This window comes from Zonotrichia leucophrys, chromosome 1 (genome assembly GCF_028769735.1).
Source record: "Zonotrichia leucophrys gambelii isolate GWCS_2022_RI chromosome 1, RI_Zleu_2.0, whole genome shotgun sequence".
In the NCBI taxonomy this organism is placed as follows: Eukaryota; Metazoa; Chordata; class Aves; order Passeriformes; family Passerellidae; genus Zonotrichia; species Zonotrichia leucophrys.
The window spans coordinates 99,642,062-99,662,975 of NC_088169.1; the positions used below are offsets into that span (position 1 = coordinate 99,642,062).

The 20,914-nt window shown below is 38.2% G+C and overlaps 1 protein-coding gene across 6 annotated transcripts in view; it reads right to left on the reverse strand.

The window, feature by feature from the left end:
* ZPLD1 (zona pellucida like domain containing 1) overlaps positions 1-20,914 on the reverse strand; it is an 80,724-nt gene that overhangs the window by 17,994 nt on the left and 41,816 nt on the right. For 3 of the 6 annotated variants that reach the window (XM_064703187.1, XM_064703180.1, XM_064703190.1), the window contains 2 exons: positions 11,608-11,721; positions 2,942-3,055 (listed from right to left, as the gene is read on the reverse strand). In XM_064703187.1, coding sequence (XP_064559257.1) covers positions 2,942-3,047 — 106 coding nt within the window. In that variant the 5' untranslated portion in view covers positions 3,048-3,055; positions 11,608-11,721. Of the gene's footprint in view, positions 1-2,941; positions 3,056-11,607; positions 11,722-11,845; positions 11,970-20,914 lie in introns of all 6 variants that reach the window. The other 3 variants (XM_064703194.1, XM_064703199.1, XM_064703204.1) reach the window with 2 other exon arrangements.

The window sequence follows — 20,914 nt, forward strand, 5'->3', positions numbered from 1 at the left end:
ACTCATGGGGGAAAATGCTGGGAGCTTCACTGCCCACTTCTGCTCTGTTACCCCTCCACACATTGACAACTCACCCCAGGGCAGGCAGCAAAAAACCCTCAGAGGAGAAGAGTTTCCACAGAACACCACTGATAAAAGTCATTCCATCAGAGGAGGAATGAAATGTCCTGTGTAGTTCAAAACCAGTTTCTCCTCATGAACCTCCTCTTTGATCAAATCCCTGCTTTGATATTAAATTAAAATGCACAGTGTATGTGAAAAATCTGCAACATTTCCTCGGTCCCTACAAAGTTTTCAACATGAACTCAAGATAAGAGCCCCCTGAATCAAAACTGCATGTCCCAACTGGAGACAGACTGATATGGCTCTATGTCCCAGAAGCCTTGCAAAAGCTATGCTTCACTGCAATGCAGATCTAAAGTTTTTCCCTATGTAAGCTTTCTGAATGATGGCAAGATCTAACCTAATTATATATTCTCTAGAACAAATCTAGCTTTGGTACAAAAAAATTGCTGCATTTTCAGTCTACCAAAAATGGGGCTATTTTTTCCTTCATTCCTGATGACTATTGCATACCTGCACTCTAAAATAAACTTGCAAACTGCAGAAACAAAAGTTCTGTTTGATTGTCATCCTATTTATGCAGCACTATTCCCTATGCAAGAAGTCACCTAAGCGATGAATGATAAAAGCACAAACAAATGAAAAATGGATGAGCTCCATGGTTCCTCTAGGAAGGCTTCATTTGTCCTCTTTGTTGAAGACAACTCCTGTTTCTTATCAACATTTAAAGAAAAAGAGGAGACAACTTCAACACCCAGTGGCTTCTCCAGTATCTGCACATCATGCTTGGAATTCCAGCTGACAGCAATAAAGACTCCTTGCGTGGAACAAATAAGGAACAGGAAGAAAAATCTACCCATAACAAGGCTCTGTGAGTACTATCTCAGCCTGGAAGATATTGGTTTTAAGATGTTCTCCTTTTCGACCTCTCCTGAGCCAAGTGCTGGGGAAGCCAGCACAGGAAGAGTGAGCCCCTTCTCCCTGCAGAGGCTCTCTCCACCTTCAGCAGCCTCACAGCTCCACTGGCCCCAGCCCATTACACAGCATATGCCCATTTCTGCATATTGAAAACAACACCTGGCAAATTTGGGGCAAAAGGGCTTCTTGGCTTTTACCTCCATCTCAGATGCACAACTAACAAACAGAATTATTTTTCTTTCCTAGCTCTCAACATCAACAATAAGACTGTTGATTAAATCCTGGCCTTTGAATCTTTTATGACAAACAAGAAAAAAAGTAGGACTCTGCTCTCAGCTCTTATGGCCAGTTAGGGGTGAATTGGAATTTACTTTAAAAAAATCTGTTTGCCTGTAACCTAAACAGATTTTCTCTGAATTCAATCAGATTTGGCAGAAACGGAATCTGATATGACTCATTTTTATGAGACAGAACTGCAAGAGGCCCCTAAGTACCCTCAATAAGAGATGAATTCAATTTGCAGGTATCACATTGCAAACGAACATTGGCACAGAGCAGGTGCAAAAAATGACCAGAGAAAAATTTTAAAACAGAGAAAGAAGAACATAAACTTCCTTCTACCTGTTGCAAACATCTCAAGAAGCCTGAAACAGGGACCAAATAAGCCACAATTACATAAGAAACTCAAAAGGTAGCTCTGAAGCAAGTGGGCAAAATTCACGCACACTTCAGAGCCAAGTCTGCAAAAATTGACACTAAATGGAATATATTTATTATTAATAGAATAGAATAGGAATATATATATATTAAAAAGTAGCTTGCAAAATATTCAGCTAAACTGTGATTTTCTCAGGAATGGAGACAATGTATTTGATCTTTGCATGTCTTATTTCTCTGTTCTTCATGTTCATATTGATTAAGTGGAAAAGAATCAAACCCACTGTTGGTCCTTATGCCAACAAAACACCTAGCAGTGTGATAGTAACATGGGAATCAATAAACCGACTTTCTGCCTTCTGCTGACTTAAATTTAATAAAAGAGCTGACCCTTCCTGAAAAAAAATCAAAACTTTTATTATTCAGAAAGCAACAACAGGAGAGGTATTACAGTGTAATACTATACTGAGTGTTCATTACTGAACTATTCAAGTCAATCGCTATCTCAGAAAAACAAGATGTGAGAGACACAGTATTATCAGGCTTCTTTTTATTATTCTTACTCTGCCCATGACACAACTCAAGCAGGAAGGATCAGCAATGTAATAGAAACTAAAGGATCCTTTGCCTGAGTAAATCCTGATACCATGTCACCAAGACTGACATTTCATTTCTATTTCTCCTTGTATTAACAGCTCTGAGCATCCAATGTCCCCAAAATGACTTCATTCCCATTTTCTTAGAGGAAGGAAAATACATCATCCATAGACAAAACTCATTGCTTCACGTGTCCCTAAGCAAGGACTTAATGCTGAAGCGAGGCACTAAAATTTTGCCATCAAGGTAATTTTGCTTAAAATAGATACCTATTTCTTTATTTTAATAAAATGATATAATTATATTCTCTTACCCAGGAAAAAGAAAACTATAAAACCTAAACATGAAAGAAAACCTAGTTAGAAGTGTGAGAGTGTTAAATCTTTAGAGAACATTTACAACAATATGAGCTCTGGTGAATGTCTTGGGCAGTTTAGAGCACTGGCAAAAGCAGGTCAAGCCCCACTGGTGTGAGGGGAATGGTTTGCCTTGCTACCAGGCTGAATTTGACCCATTGTGCAATTAAGAAGGAAGTAAAGTGCAGCATTAGGCAAGTTCATTGTCACAAAAACAGTTAAGACTCACTTAATCTGGAGTCCTACCCCCAGGCCTTAGACAGATTTAAAGCTCTGTATTTAAAAATAAGCACTGCTTTGAACCAAGACAATAAAGAAGCCATTAGAAAAAAAGTCTATCAAATACTTACCAGGAAACCTGCTATGGAGGTTAGCATCACAGTTGTATCCATTGAACTGAGCAGTCACTGGGAGCACTTCAATCATCAGCAGGAGCAGCAACCATACCTGTTCCATTGCAAAACCTAGCAAAACATGGAGTGGTTATTACACACATCTGTTCATTGAATTAAAGATGCTCACTGCAAACATTCCACTGCTGGGAGGCGGTGATCTCCAGCAAAGGAATTGAGGATAAAGCTCACAAACTTGTGGGAAAGAGGTCACAGGCAGCAGGGCCCATTTCTCTGCTCCTGAGTAAGCCTAATTTCTATTAACTTCCAACTTCAATCATAACTAGCAAAATAAGGCATTCAAGGATAATAGAAAAGGGAAAAAAAACAAGCCTAAAATATAATGATAGATTAGAATTGCTTGAATATTTAAATTCCAATCGTTTTTTGATGTTTCAGCGTAAAATTGCTGAGGAAAGACATCTTGGCTATAATAAAACTATTTTTCCAAGTCATAGAAAACCACAGAAATAAATTGTTAGCTCAGAAATTCTGAGGTTCAAGATCCTATAATAAAAATGGGTTCATATCTGTTTGCCAAACATTTGCTCTTTGCAGCACAAATGCAATTAAACTGAGCTTCCACAAAGAGCTGATACAGACACTTGCATCTACTTGAATTGTATCTGGCAATCAGAACACATGAATTTCAAGTGTTCTCAGTAATGATTCCTTTTTCAAGGAAAGCTCCAAGGTGTAATACCTGTGGTACTTACCACAACCAAAAAATCCCAACTTCTTATACCTCTGTCAAAAGCATCCCAAAATATTGAGATTTTTGTCAGTGAATCCAAGAGCACTAATTTTTTGTTTTGTTTATTTTGTTAGTTTATTTGTTTGGGGTTTTTATGTATGTAAGATTTTGTCATTCTAGAGAATATAGCTGCTAATGTAGACCCCAAATGTGGCAATGTTCTCCATTTGCCTATACAGGAACCCAGTAATTCCAAGATTTCGGAAATTGCTTCCTCTAAGAGCACAGATCACCTCTCTCCAAGTGGATAAGGTACATGTGCAAACTCCAGAGATGTAGCACTCCTCATTTCAGCCATACCTGGCATGGCAAGGGACTGTCCTGCATTGCTAAAGCTGGCCACAGCACATGGAGAGAACACGAGACAAAATGTCACTCTTTACTGGATCTTTCATGGCTACACAGCAGTGTGAGCCGCTTCTCCTCAACAATGCAAAGGCTTTCATTAATTTTCAAACCATGCTCATTTAATGTTCTGCATTGAAAGAAAGACCCCTAGAGGACAGTCCCACATGCTTTGTCAATGAACAGATCAACTCCAAGAAAACACTGACCCAAATTCTTCTAAAAAGTCAAAGGTGTGTCCAAGTGTACAGCCAATGATTCTTGTGTAATTCTGCTTGGAAGTACACAGAATAAAACCAGAATTGGAAACACCAGCTTCCAGCTACGCATGCACATTTGGGGAGCCAGGTGTAACTTTTGCTATTATCACATCCAAAAGCAGCTCTCCAACCTAGTTCCTCTCAACTTGCTCAACGAGTGAGTTACAGCAACAATGCAACCTCCTTTTTGTTTTAGGTGGATACCTAATTCCAAACAAAAGCACTCTTTGACTCTTAACACTTTTTCCATTAGATTCCTGTGGAGATTGACAGCACTTGCAGCTAATGTTGATGAAGAATTGTGAGAACATAAGAAAGAAAATAAAATTTCCAACTGGGTTGCTATGAAACCTCTGTATTTTCATGATCTCTTCACCCTGTCCATCACTCTCAGACAGAGAAGCACAGCAGTGTTTTGCTTGTTTGTTTACTATGAAAATTTATACGTTATTTTGAAAGAAACATCTTTTCTTTCAGAATATTGGCATTTCTCCAGTGTTCTGGAGCTTTACCTCTGCTTGTGCATACAGCAGTTATATTGATAAAGTGGATATTACTGTTCTCTTGTATATGGGCTGGTTTCTGATGTCCATTACAATGGGATATATCAAGGATATACCAAGATCTAAATCTGAGTTTAATTTTCTAACATCCACAGTGGTTTTCTGCTAGTAAAAAAATGTTTGAAAAGAGTTAAATGAAAGATGCCACTGATAAAGCTGTAATTATTATTTTATATGAAAAGCAGGACTTCACAATAAATTCTAAAATTTTAATTATTAAACATAACTTAAACTGCTTCATTTTGGAAGAATGATAGATGATTGCTAAGGAACAAATCTGAATTAAGACATTAAGTATTTATAGCATTATTTCTCTAGCTATATTCAGAACAATTCAGATTTTAACACAACCAATAATGTCCTACTTGCTTTTTGGCTATTGACTCATCTGCATATGAATCAACATGCAGATCCACATCACCAATTGAGTTTACTCCTGCTGCTTTTGGTTAAATAAGCTATGAATATGCATAATTTTTCATTTTTCAAGAGAACTGTAGGGCTAGAAAGCATCCTGGGAGGCCAACATCACTGATCTGCCCTCACCAGACACAACTAAGGGAGCCATTTTTGCTTTTCCAGTCTGGTCTTAAAGGCCCCCAGCAAGATATTTTTCAACATAAATTTCTGAACTTCAGCCCTCCCAAATGTATAGGTCATCCTAACCAAAAGTTTTCTACCATACCAATATGGCTGACCATTTAATACAATTATAGAAGCATAAAAGTTCTATCAAAATAATAGCAAGAACATGATATGATTGCTGATGTATAAATATGAAACTAAAAATCCATGTACAAAATCATAAGATAGCATGCAAGTGTCAGGAATGGGATTATTTATAATCCTGGAGTGAAATACATGAGGAAGATATCTGCCTTTTTTCCTTCATTTAGTGTGCAAGTCTTAGTATGCATTTTTTGAGGAATGCTGTTCTTGATGGTTTAAAAACAAAAGGCTTCTTTGATCTACAACAAACACATCTGGCTGTTAAGAAGATTTCCAGGATTAAAAAGATGCCAACACATACTGCAAGGGAAATCTGACCCCTTCTGTTCATTAAACTCCTAAACAGCAAACCCATATAACGTTTCACTGCTGTACCCTGACTCAGGCCCTGCTGTTCTGTGCTGCTCACCACTGAAGAGTACAGAGAGGTCAGAGTTGCAACAGGCAGTGCTCACTTCAATTGCTATCACTTTACAAAGCCCTTGTCCCTGCTTTGATAAACTTCACTGTATCAGAAAACCTGCAGAGAATTCCCAAGAAAAGATGTTTATGATTTAAACATCACAAGCTTTTGCAGTCGATTTAGGAATTTAATTCCACTGAGAAGATATAGTTTGATTTAAATTCCCTCTTCTTTCCTCTGTCATGACCTGATATTCATTTATTTTCTCTCCCATCCTCTCTAAAAAGATCTTCAAAAATTTTCCATTGTCAACAGTATTCACTGACTCAGCCCTACATTTTTATTGAATTGCATTTGTGAGCCAGTCGCAACTTCCAAGTGCATTATTATTTCAAATATTCTTCCTGTATTTTATAAGAACTTTCTATAGTCCACTGCTTATTCTCTATTTTTAATCCACAGGGTATGGCAGTTCAGCAGAATAATATGGTGATCCTCATGCCTTCTGACTAGATATATCTTTTAAAAAGTATAGCTAATATTAATAACAAAAATTTCTGAAAGAAAATTATAGATGTGTTGAGCACATAATAAGCTGGTGCCACATTAATAAGTGTTTTCATACATGCCTGGTATACCTAGTAACTGCTTAAATGTTGTCTAGCAATGTACACTAGGTATTTACAAGTAATGAAATAGGAACTTCTGCTCACAAAAATATTGTCAAATTATCATTACATAGTTCAACAGGCCCATCTCAGCCATCTCATGACAAAATAGCTCCTTGTCCTCCTGGCTTGCATTCATCTTTCGGTCCCACTTGTTTCTGCATGTGCACCCAAGATGTGAGCAGCTGTGAAGTGCATTTACTGCGCTACTGTCAGGTCCTCCAGAACCACTTTGCTTCTAAGCACACACAAGACTGCTTGCCATCACTCAAAAGCAACCCAGTGAACAAAATCAGAAGAATATCTCTCTACTTCAAATTCTTCAGTGGAACTTTTTCCTTTGACTTGTACATCCTGTTGAAATAAATTATCCAGATAGTTTCAGTATCACCTCCCACTTTATATCCTTGGGTCTTATGATGCAGATAAAACAGGACTTGGATCTTTATAGCAACTGTTTTAAAGATAAGTCTGTCAAAAGGTGATAACTGCCTTTTTTTAAAAGGTTTTTTTTATAGATAAAGGGCAACTGAGATGCAAAGAACTTTAAGACACATTTCAACTACAAAATTTCTCTATGTTTGTAGATAATCTTTGGTTCTGAGACTTTGAAACACATATCTTTTTTAGAGTGTTCTGTGATTTCAGACCCCATAGTGCCATCACATTCCTGACACCTAGAAAAACCTGCAACATGGAAAAAATAAATATAAACATGCACATACATATATGTACATGACAAACGCAAACACACAGAGGCGCACACATGAGCCTTGTAGTTCAACAGTCTCCTACTAAACCTATGAACAGCTTGTATATTCCCAACATTACAGTATTTAAGACTCACAGCAAATGTCATAATTTGATATATATGAGGTAATAATAAAACTAAGAACATCAGAAATCGGTGCACCTCAGAATGTACAAAACCAGATGATTGTTCACACATGGAAAATGTGAAAATATTTTTCTTTAAAACAAATAAACTAATGTCTCTTGTAGCTATTCAGAACAGAGCAGTTGTGGACTGAATGAGAAAGACCATGATTTAAAAACACACATTAGTCAGGCAGGGACTTGCCTTCAGCATCAATTATCTGGCCTCAGAATGACCTGTATGTATTTCCTAGTCATATTTTTGCCCTCAGTTCTTGAGATTTATAAAAAAGAATCCTGAATTAGCTCCATAATATATTAGGTTTGTAATTAAATATTGGGTAAAAGCTTGGAACACCTACTTAATCTATCAAAATACTACCAGAACAAAGTGGGAGCTTCCCCTGACCAATTCTAAATCATAGCTAAAGCCTCAAATGCCAAGATGTTTTGTGAGTCAAGTAGGTGCCCATACTATCCAATGAAAATGAGACTGAAGAAATTTTTGCATCTTTTGAAAAACAAAGCTTTTGCTTTGGTCCAAAATTTTAAAAAATTCTAGTGTAAGTTAAAATAATTTTGTGTTATTTTCAAATGTTTTTACAATAATCTTTCACAGAACAAAAAAGCCAAAGGGTCTGAGAAAGAGATGTTAAGTTTCCACAAAAAGAAGTTACAACAAAATCATTAGACTTTAATTTGAAAGACCCCAGATTTTCACCAGCACGCTACAATGGGCAACTCATATTCAAGATCATAAAATATTTATGTGGAAGCAATACATAACGTGCTTATGAATTGAAATGAAATAATTCTAAACCCTTCTGAACACCAAAAGGGTGAAAACCTACATCTGCTTCCAGAATTCACAGCTCAGTGGTTTTTGTGTCTCTTATGACTGTAGTGAGAAATAAATGTGTATGTTGGGTAAATAATAGAAGCCTTACAGCTCTGGAATCTATAAAACCAGGTGTGTTTAGAGAGAGACAGCAGCACAGGTCCATCTGGAGCTTCATCTCAGAGCCTCAGATAGGCAAAAATCCAGCTGAGACAGTTTTTCTGCCTGCCTAATGACTGGGGAAATTTAATTGGTGTACCACACTGCCAAAAAGCTCTTAAAAAAATTACAAACCTACCCTCTAACACTACAAAACATTCCTAATAAACTTTTATATATTGTATCTTAGTATATGTGTATGTCTTTATTTTTACAACCAATCCTTGGATGCACTGACTTTTTTTTTTATCTAGTCTGAAAAGAAACTGAGTTAACTGCATATTTACAATGTAAGAAGAGAATGGTGATCAAGTGAATACTACACCTTTATGAAATATTTCCAGGAGATTTATACAAAGCAGCATAATACCTTCTTCCAAGAAGACAGACTACTGGGAAAATACAATTATAATAGTATAAATAAATCTAAACAACTATTGTTGAACAAGCCAGAGATCTTGACTTACTAGGTCTATTTAAATTTATTCACTTGCAAGTGTTGAGGTCTGTTTTCCTGCTATTCTGTGCTAAATAGCAAATTTATTCTAGCGTTTCAACTACATCCATTAGTGAAATAATATTCTTCATAGGTGATATCTTCCCCCTACACTGTTCCATATTACTTTCACCATAGCTCTGCTTAGTATTGTCTACTACATCAGAAAAACTTTGACATCAGCAAGATACCTGAGAAAAAAAGAAAGGAAATTCAGTATAAGATTTGGAGACTATTGCAGTGACTAGTCTGAAAAGATTACTTTAGCTCAAGTTTGGATGTTCCTGACAAGTCAAGTCCTCCTTTTAATCATTAAAATCCACATAATTTGGCTTATTGTGCTCTGCTTTTCTTTAATTTTGTGGCTAAACTCTTTAGTGGATACAACTGAAACACCAGGAACATAAACCAACCAAAAACATTGATAGATTCCCTATTGAGGTCACTGCAGTTCTGACTCACATCATAAAACTAAAATAAAAATCATGTTGGATTTTCTTTATCTTACTTCAGCCACAAAATACTATAAACAAGCTGATTACAAAACAAGAGCCATCAGATAAACACCAGCTGGGCCACATTCACTTACAGGCTGGCAAGCACATAGAGAAGTATCTGTAATGAACAGAACTACAGTGTTTAAGACACTGTCTAATTAATCCAATAGTGAGGAAAAAAATGGGATCATTTAGCTCTATTGAAGCTGGCTTACATTGTGTTTCTCCTTCACTTTCAGTGGAGACACTGCAATTTGACAATCACTGAGACTAAAGCAAGTCCAGGATCACCTTGGACTGAAACACAAAAATAAAAGCTGTGACACGTCCCCTGCACAGGTAGTGTACAAAGACTGCCCCTAAAACCTGGAACTAAGAGGCTGTTCCTAAGCTTAAATACATTCTCCACACATGCACATTCAGTGTCTAATTCCTTCTCAGACCACTGATCATTATAGGGGTTCCACCAGCTAGCCAATTTACAGAGCAAATTTACAGAGACTGTCAAATCATCTGATAGAGGCCCCTGAAGTGTCATCACATTCTACTGGCCTTCAGTAGCCTCCAACCATGGTCTGGATTCAAACACACTGATCTAGTGATGAGATGCACTTAATCCTATTGCCTGACCCCAGAGCCCTGCAATCACATGGGCAGATAAAGATCTAAACTAGTATCATTCTACTTAATTGCGCTTTTTATGATTTTAAAGAGAGTGATATAAATATAAATCTTCAGTAAAATAATGCTTGATCTCACTAGCAAGTAGATTATACTGCAGCCATCTGTTTGCAGTTTGAAAAGTTACCAGTAAAATAAGACTTGCCTGACAAAAAGCACCAAGAGTTTATGCCATCAGGATTAGTTCAATTTCCTCGCTTCTAGAAACAACAACTAAGCACGAAGGATGTGGAATAATGCTGCAGTAGAGTACAACCTTATCTAATCCTTGGAAGTTAAACAAATTAGCAGTAAATAATGCTGCCAATATCTTGGTCAAAGAAAGCATGTAATACCACAGATTTCATAAACTATGAAATCAAAGAGATTCTGTTCCCAAATTTATATTTAAAAAAGAAAAACTGCTTCTACTGTGAAATAAAAGAGATTCGCTTATGGCTATTTCTTTCATCATGTTTCAAGTCCGTGTTGTAGCCATCTGGGACTTAAAACAAGATTTGAAGTAATTTTTGAGCCAACCTGTAAAACAAGCCTGAGGTGTACTGCTGAAGATCTAGTAGAAAAAAAAACAAATCATCATGCACTGGTAAAACCATTCTTTGACCAAGAATATGTAAGCAGGGTCAGCATTCCTATCTCCTGCAGCTCTTAAGGCTTTCCCCCACAGTACACAAGGCAATTATAGTAACTATGTCAATTTGGACAGTATCAGTTCATCAGCTTAACCCAAGACTTGATTTCAAATCCCCGCGATCTTCGCTGAAGAATATATCGCTGTTATGATTACTTTTAAAATAAACAAAGGTGGTGCAATTACCACGTCCAGCCAGCTTTGTGACCGGAAACAATGTCACTTCCAATCAACAAACTCTTGTCATTCAGCTGCAGTGGAGCCAGATAAGAAGTCCTGCTTATCAAAATTTTCCTCCATCAATGCAATGACTGTGGGAACAGGCTGACTGACACCACAAGTTGGGGAAAATTGCCTTCTTCAAGCAATTGATTGTTTCCCTCCTGAAAGCAACATGAGGGGGTTTGACATACACTGATAGCCTCTACATTGCACAGGGCTTATAACCTTCCTCCTCCAGCATTAATAGCACAAGTCTGGTCTGTGTACCCTTAGGTAAAAGCTAACTTGCAAAAGTCAATCCCAGTTGGACGCTAAAGCCTTCATGTTTGCATCAGCCATTCCCTGCATGCTTTTTCCCCAACAAACTACCCCTGAGATTTCCTAGTGAGGTTTAATTTGTCTGATGGGTGACAAAGTAAAAATTTCCTTTTAAAAGTAATGAATACTGTGATATTAACCACTATTTAATAAGTCCTAGTTGGCTGACATCGTGGGCACTTACCCAAATCCCCTGTAGCTGTTGAGTCAGCTGTACTCCATCTATCCCGTGCTCCTGCATGTGATCAACTGTTCAACTCCTCTGCCCTGCAGAACTTTTTCAGAAAATACTCTGAGCCTGTGGATGGAGGAAAAGAGACACTCATTATGAAAATTCTTTTTAAAATAGGTCTGGATTTCAGATGGGAAAATTTGACAGGTCTCAGAATACTTTACAAGCCTGTTCATCATCAGAATGAAACCTGAGTAGGCTCTTTATGGTGCCTTTTTTCAATCCTTTGCCTGTTTTTTTCTTGCAGGCTTTTGATCTGCTTCTCTCCACTTGTATGAAGAAATCCAGAGGACCATGTGGGGCGAACAATCAACCTGGAGAAATTATTCTGTCATCAGCTTGTTGAGGGAAAACCTTGTCTGCTTAAAAAGAGGGGTGGGAGGAAGGAGAGAGATGGAAGCATTGAGATAGGATCAGTAACTAAACTGCAAGGTTATCAATGTACCATTGTGTGTTGTGAGAAGTGTCTTTTGTGGTTTTTTTCAGCTCTGGGCTAAACTCATAGTACTAAACAAAACAAAAGCAAAAAGAGCGACATTTCACGCTGTGATGAAAATGTGATATAGGGGTGTCATCATGAATACAGGTGACAACAGAAGGATAATTACCAACAGGACATCAATGCACACAAAGCCAAGTGCACACAAAGGCAAAGATCAAGCTGCTAGAAACTAAGCCTGCTTCATAATGTCTACTCCTCTATTTCTGGGATTTAGGGGGGAAAGGGGAGGGGATGCTTAACTCCCATTTCTGGCATTAGACTTTCTTCCTCCTCCTGCCCCCTCCCTTCAGTTTATATTGTAACCATCTATGCTTGGAAGCTTTTGTTACACCTCTGGCCAGGGAAAACAGTGCGTTATAGAGACAGCTATGAGGTGCTTGGATTTGTTGGAATATGGGGCAGTTTTTAGAAGAGAAAAGCCCTGCCTCTGCCGTGCCTCCACTTTGGCCAGCTCCTCTTAAACATCCAAGTGCTGCAGAGCACATTGCATACATTGATGGCAACCCAGGCAGGCCCCACAGAGCAGACATGGCAGAACCAGCACCAACATGATGCACTGACTCCCCTCCTCTTCATCATCCTCCAGTCTCAGGGCAGTGACAGAGGAAAGCGGATTTTCCTCTTAACGCTGAAGTGTCGTACAAATCCAAACTAAAATTTCTCTGTGTAATATCAGTTTCACAAACAAGTGCATTTAAAGAACAGTCTAACCTTGAGTAGGTTTCCAAAAATGAGAATCTCTACTTATGTTGTTTTATCGTTTAAGACATGTCCAATAACACAGCCATCTCTTGCCTTTTGGTCTTCAGATGAGATTATTGGAAGCATCAAATCATCATAAATCACAGCGCAATTTCTGCTTCCACTGACAGCAATCACAGCTTCTGCAACATCTGGGTTTCCTCCCTCTGCAGGAGCATGTACACAATGAAATCCTGACAGGTGTCATCCCACCTTTCCCTTGCTGCAGACTGTCTTTCAACAAATTAAGGAGACAAAGCACAAGACTGCAGGACAGGTCCTTATTATGAGAGCCTAACTCAAGGAGCTGCTCACCAGCAGCTGTCCATGGAGGAGCTGAGGCTCCTCCTGGGAGACAGCTCTCCCCAAAAGCTGTGGGAGCAGCTTGGCAGAGGTGAGTACACTTCCACCTGCCCAGGTGTGTGAGCAAAGTGGGTTAAAAGCTGGCTGGGCAGCACAGCCCCCAAGCTGCATCTACTGCCTCCATCCCAGCAGGGCACAGCGCAGCACAGCACGCTCCCTGCGGCAGTCACTGCTCACAAGCACCTCTCACCTTTACCTGCTCAGGGAAACAGTGATTACCTGGATGTTCCCAACCCCAACCAGCTTTTGCCACCTGGAAGGGCAGCTGGTTTCCCCTCAATCTATTAAAACCCCATAGGCAGGGTGAAAAACAGCCCAGCATGTTTCATGATTTATTAACTATTCTTGTTTACAGAGCTATGAATCAAGAAATCCCTGTTCTTAGTAAAAACAAGCCCTTCACTGCTATAACACTGTACCTATAAGTGACCTAAAGGATGTACCACACGCCCTCAAAAATCCAAGTTTCTTTTTTAGCTTCTCTTTGGAGAATTCATTAATTCCACTGCTATATAATGTGCTATTCCTGTATTCTTTACATTAAAAAAAGGAAATCCCTGAATCCTTTGACAGGGAAAAAAACCAAACCAAAACAAAAAACCTGACTATTTCACCATTAACCCTTGAGAGAATGTGCCCCCAAATATTTGATTCTCCAATCTAAGAGTGTATTCATAAGGAAAACTATTTTCACCTGGTATAATATTCAATGATTTTGAAAGTTTTCAGCATGATTTCCAACAGCTATTCTGGCCAGAACAAATATAAGACTGCAGTTCTGTGAATAGATCACAATAAGCTTTCCAAATTTACCTCATAAAGAGACATTTTGCTCATTTCCAAATTAAAAATCTTTCTCCAGTCCACAAATCCCTCTGCCCATCTCACTCATATTTTATATATTATTTGAAATCAGACAAGCTGATTCTTCTAAACCATAATTTTCAAGGAGATTTGGACACAGTTTGCTTACTAATTTTATCTAATTGGCTTCTAAGGAACTTTTTCTTTTCATATAGAAGGGTATAACACATAAGCAAAAACATTTATTTTCCCCTCTTCTCCAGAACATAAAAGCCCCCACACCTTGCTACCCATATCTAAATACATGTGAAGAGACAGAGAAACTGCAAGAGAATAGAAAAACTCAATGGAGAAGAACAAATTTCAAATAAAAGATTATGTCCAAAGATTTGAACCAGCCCACATGCAAGCCAAATTCCACTGCTATTTTGCCCACAATGTAACTACATATTTTGCCAGATTTGCAATTACTGTAATAAAAATAACATAGATGAGATAATCCTTTATTATTAACCACAATAAAAAACACTCCTAGGTTTTATCACTATTATCCTCTAATAGATAGCTCTGGAATTATCTTAAACTTGCTTCTACCAAACACAGACCACATCAGAATTTCAGTGTTAATATGAAATTCTACAAACCTCAGCTACAGTGAAGCACAGAGGCTATTTCAAAACAAAATATTCTTCAATGTCATAAGTCATATGAAATTCCCATTCTCAGTTTAAAAGTGAAATGCTTTGCTCTGTGAAGAGGGATTCTGGGTTTTTTGGAAATGGGCTCTGAAGCTGCACAGTGATTGCTGGAGCGTCCATGAAATGAGTTCTGCAGCTTAAATGACCTTCTAATGGAACAATTCAGCCAAAGCACATCTCCACTGTTTAGAAACAGAGGATTTTTTTATGCACAACTATAAAAGTAATTTTTCTATAAAAATGTGCTTTTTGTCAACATCAAATGTTTAAAATATGTCTAAAAAAAAAAAAAAGGATAGTTAAAAGAACAACCTCAGCTGTCAAAACAGAAACAACCAAATCTTTCTGATAAAATAACCTGTCAAATTTTGGCATATTTTTGGGACATATATCTGTGTATAGGCTTTTATTTGAGAGTATTCTCATGGATTTTCTCCCAAGACATCAACATCATCATCCATGTTAAGTTCTTCTGACAGTGAAATTTTTTAATCCTCCAAACAGGCCCCCACTCCTCCTCCAGTTGCTTTGTGTTTCTTACAGCTGTATTCATCTGCACTTAAACTCCACACACACACAAACTTGCTTTTCTAGGCATTTCTCAGTATTAAGTCCACATTGAGCCCCTTGATATAAGCAATTCACATTACTACCCAAGTTTATTTTCTAAAAGATCAGACCTAATTCAAACCCCAGCTAAACTGGATTAACAACTTATATAATTCTTACTGTACCAAATCAATGTGTGCTGTAACCACAAGGAAAAAAAATGTAAAAAAAATCAATACTGCATGAGAGATTCTTCCCTAGTTGTAATCAAATATACTCACACAAACATATGGCTTAAAAATTGTCATGGCTGTTTACATTATTGGCATCTAGAGAAAGTGCACGCCAGTTTTAACTGAATAGTATTCAACCTCAAAACCATCTAGTTCACTTTCTATCTTGCCAAAACAATTGTAATTTAAATCTCTCCAATGCAATCTACTAGCAGAACAGGGAGCACAAGTGAGAAAAATGATCATGAAAGTACACCTGCACTGAAACATCACAGAACCCAAATCCAGTTTAGGCAAAGTTTTACCAAAGGCAAAATCATGACCCGAACAGATTGTGAATAACCCTGGCATCAGTTTCATTTGGGTACAGACCACAAAACTGGGAAAGACAAATCCCTGTTAGTTTTACTAGTATACAACAATATACATTAAAAGACCACTATGTTTCAGTATTAGCAGAGGTAAATGTGAATTAGAAATGGCTGTGGTTACAAATTGGGAATTGAAATAAAAAATACACACAAGACTCCTTCAGCTTCTCTGGATTTACGCAAACCTGCCTGCTCAGTGGTAATAAATACATACTCCCTATGCTTTAGAACAGCATTTAAACCAGCTCATTTCTACATTGAAAACTCCTTTTTATTTCACAACTCTGCTTTTTAGTTTTAGATTTTTAAGCCCCTACTGGCAGAACCTACAACTGATCTACATCAACACTGTAGATTACCTTAGCTCACCTGCAGCTGTTTTGAAAAAGAATTTTCGTGTTGACAATTACAGACTTGACACCTCAGTGTGGAAATAAATCTGGAATTCAACTTCCTTTTGGATTATACAGAAAATTTTTGGTTTGTCCCAAATCAAAAAAAAAAAATTAAAATTTAAAAAAAACAAATCACCACGTTACCATTTGCTATCTTATCTCCAGTTATAGAGAGTTACGCTTTTCATACACAAGACCCAAGTTTGTTTTTAAGGCTACAATTTCCAAATATGCACACTCTTTGGTAGCATTAGATGAATCCTGAACACTGCACACTTGTATGTAACAACTGAGGCACCCTCCTTTATGAACATATTTCCACCTCCCAGCCAAACCCACAGTCTTTATTCCTGTCCTAGATTATTCTTTGTTTTTCAGTAGTTAAAGCATTTTCTTCTTCTGCAGAGGCCCCCTCATCCCTCAGATGGGAAGAAAGGGTGTTTTTGACCTGAAAGGAATATTCACCTGGTCCTCTTGCTTTACAGCATAGCCTTTTTCCTTGTCTCCTTCTGCCATTAGCTTCTTCAACTAAATGCAGATGTCACCAGCCTTTCTTTAGAAAAGGGAAATAAGTGTCCCATTAAGTACTTAGAGGAGTGGACAGATTCTCCCATTCAGCTGGTTCCCTACACACTTGCTGGTGCTGAACAGCAAATCTTCTATTTCTGAGAAAGGGCTATCACAGAGAGGTCATTTTCCTCTAAGTGGTTTCCTTATTTCATCTGTTCTCAAGTTTAGTGTTAAGTTGCTGAAAGATTACCTCATTCACATGATTGCGAGCCTGTTCGCCTCCAGAGTGTAGGGTGAATGAGGCAATAATCATTTGTTGGAAAAATACAGGTAGTTTAGCTTGCATTGCAAAGAAATATGCCTAAAATTGTCATTATTCCAGTGACAAATCCTGAGACCTTTATTTTCTTTTCAGAGAGTCAGGCCCTGCTCACAATGGGGAAAAATTACATGCAGAGAGTCCCAGCTTCTGCTGCAGCTCAGTGAGAGCCCAAAGTGAGCTGGGCAGAGGGGCTGCCTCACCAAGCACTGCTGCAGACCACGTGTGCACCCACAGCCCGGGGCTTCTCCAAGAAGGAACGCAATCACCAAGTAAGGTAGGACGAGAGTTTTATGTACTTTAGTACACCAGTGAAGGTCCCCAAGCCAAATGGTTCCGTGTGCCTCCTTTGGCGTAAGTGGGTTTTTCAGCTTTAGAGCCTGGTTTACATTACACCAGAAGGTTCTCTTGGAAGTCTCTTATATTTGGAGGCAGGGGGGATTTAAGCTACTTATTTTCAAGAAAAAAAGAAAAAAAAAAAAAAAAGCAAGTACAGTGTTAGTGAAATAAATGCAGAGTTTCCCAAGTTTAGTCAATTCATGGGCAGATTTCTAAGATCATTTTTGATAAGATTTTTCCCAGCCAAATACATTCACTGTTGTAGTTACTATGACAATTTTCTATCATTAAATGCAAGATTAAAACTTCAAAACAATAAGACCATTAAATGTCAGGAAACTAATAAAGGAGCAAAATTGAGTGACAGAGATCAGAAAGTTTTTTCCACAGAAGAGCCTTGACCCATTCCTCCTAGGTTGCACCTGCTCTCAGAACACAAAAGCAGCAAACTGCCCCTAGAAAGAAAAAAGCTTACTACACAACCCCTATGAACTGCATTTAAGATGCATGTTCATTATTTTGCAGAAGGAACATGCAGCAGGATCAATATGCCATCAAGATAAAAGAAGAGTATAAATTGTCCTGAGAGTTGGTCAGAATTTTCTTTACTGTCAGCCAGGGAATTAAAAACAGGGCGGGAGGCATATTAAAACTGTGCTTTTATAAGCCTAATCAGTAGGCTGGAAAATGAGTTTCACAAAGAGATAATGAGCTCCCAAATCATAATTTGCCAAGGCTGCATCGATTTTCACTCATCTTCAGATCATTTACAAGCACCCAGCACAAGAACACCTTTCTGCCCCAGGCTCCCTCCAAGCAGGGACATGTGCCAGAACAGCTCTCCTTGTGCAAGAAGGAGTTCCCAGCTCAGTGGTTGCATCAGCTAGAAAAGGACATGAATTTGGATCCACTCGAGATGGATATTTCATGGTCATTATCAAAGCTGAGAATTAAAGCATTCTTGTGCCCTGTTGAACAAATATTTGCTTCCCTTCTTGGGCATCTTCACAGATATGGCAAAGAGATAATAATAATAAGCAGATGATAAAATCAGTTGTGCTGCCATCATGGTTTTAGCAAGACTGTGTTCTCACCCCACTCCATCCCCAGAACTGTTAGGGCATTTACCCAGTGCACAGGAGAACAGACTGAATGTCCCTCCTCCAGCTCCACCTTGGGGACCACTCCATTAGGTCAAAGGATGAAACTTACACCTGGGTTAGCGACAACAGGTTTGTCCCCACCAGCTCATACTGAAATGGCTAAATGAAGACTCTAATGTCAATCACAGCTAATGAGAAAATAATCCAGTTCAACATACATCTAGATCAGTGCCTACAGCACTGTCCTGAGCAACAAAGTTGAAATAATGCTCTCAGACTAGAGAGGAATTAAACCTAAGTCTTCTACATCTTAGTCAAGCAGCCAGATCCCTGAATTAACAGAGAGGAGCTACTGCAGAGGCAGCTTTCTATCACGGCCATCAAATTTTTTTACAAATAGCATCACAAGAGGGATAACAGAAGTTAAAACCATGATCTTTTCATTCAAGCTGACATTTGATTTCTTCTTTTATGGCAACACACAAAATCCACATACATAATCTACATTCTTGCTACCATGAGTCAGGCTTGTTTTCCTCTCCCACCCACACATCACCAATCCATAAATGCCCTATGCTAAAAGCACTCACTGGATTTTTTCAGGAGAAAGGTTGGAATCAGTCTTGTCATCTGACTCTTCTACACTTCAAGCTATTTTAATTCCTCTATAATTTGTATTTAGAGTTAAGACTTATATGTACAAAATTCAATGTTAACTCCTCTCACTTGTTTCACCCTCTAGTGCTTTCATTTTATTTGATTGCACCCTGCTCTTGTCAGCAATTTAGACTGACCAGGTATTAATTGTCTATTACATCACACCTTTATTGTGTAGCAAGCACAATTTTCTCTTGTAAAGAGTTATCTTCATCCCAGGACCTGGTTGGATTCCAAGGGAGCAATTTGTTTGTCAGGGCAAAATTCAATAAAAAAATGTTGTTTATCTTCAGCAGCTATTTATTGTCTGCTACAGAGTAGAGTAATTAAAAAATGGTATAGTTTGAGGACAGGGAATAGGTTGCTGAGTTGTTGTTTTCTGTTTAAATTTGGTGTTGTACTCCAAAATTCACTAGTACTTCAAAATAGTTTTTGCTCTAGCTAAAGGCACAATTATAAGGGGGAGGAGTGCTCCAATTTTTGGACAAATCCTTTCTTTTTTCCTTTCTGTCACATCTCTGAACAAGTTAGACATTCCCTAAGTTGTTCATTTCAGTGGAGAATGAGGAATACGTCCCTTACCTTAGTAGTCAGTCAAATAAGATCATATATTTCTGTGGGAGGTGGGAGGGGAGGAACCTGCTGCTCTCTTTCTTTGATTGCTTGAACATGTATTTTTAATTGCAGAGTTTATCTCCCAAGGCAGGAAACAACGTACCCCACATTCTTCATTGAGAGAACTCAAAGCTGATGCTTCCTCCCTTTGTTCACTAGCTGAACATGCCCATCACCAGACCTTAGCTGATCCATCTAATCCCCACTTTGAACTGTCCTTCTCTGAAATACTCTGAAGTTCTTTACTCTGCAGGTGACTGAGCACTGGAACAGGTTGCCCAGATAGATTGTGGAGTCCCCTCACTGGAGATATTCCAGACCTGTCTGGACACAATCCTGTGCTCTGGGATGACTCTGCATGAGCAAGGAGGTTGGACCAGATGGACCCATTGTGGCCCTTTCCAACCTACCCAGTCTGTGATTTTGTCCCTTCTTTGCTGTTGTACAAGACACTGCAAGACAACTTCTCAGGAGTGAAAATTAAAACATACTGGTGGTTCAGCATTAAACATCTTAATTTTCATCTTCCTCCATGTTAAACCAGCACGAATAGCTGCAAAGTTTAAGCTCTAAATTTCATACTCATTTTCTAGAGAAAACACAGAAGAAATGAATGCTTGGAAATCTTCATTAGTCTGTACATTATGGAAAGTTACTGTAGGCTAAATAGCAGAATTGCCTATTAAATACCATAGCAACAGATCAAACTATATTTTAGTGCACTAAACAAAAACACTGCAAAAAATGAAAAAAACCCAAAAAACATTGTGATTAAATATTTTTTTAAAAAATCCATAAAGTTAAAAGTTGAGGAAAATATATTTTCTCAAGAATTACAGCTCCATTTGATCTATTTCTTTCCTTACTATTAAGTCCACTGAATTATTTATTCATTCAAGTGCTTTAATCAAGATAACCACTCAGAAGTCATTTGATTTAAAAGTACTGTTACTGTTAAATGCAGCAGTAACAGATCACAGGAATTTGCTGCTCACAATTACGTGTGGCAGCACAAAAAGCTTGCCGTACTGAGGACACACTGCATGGCTACAGCCAAGAA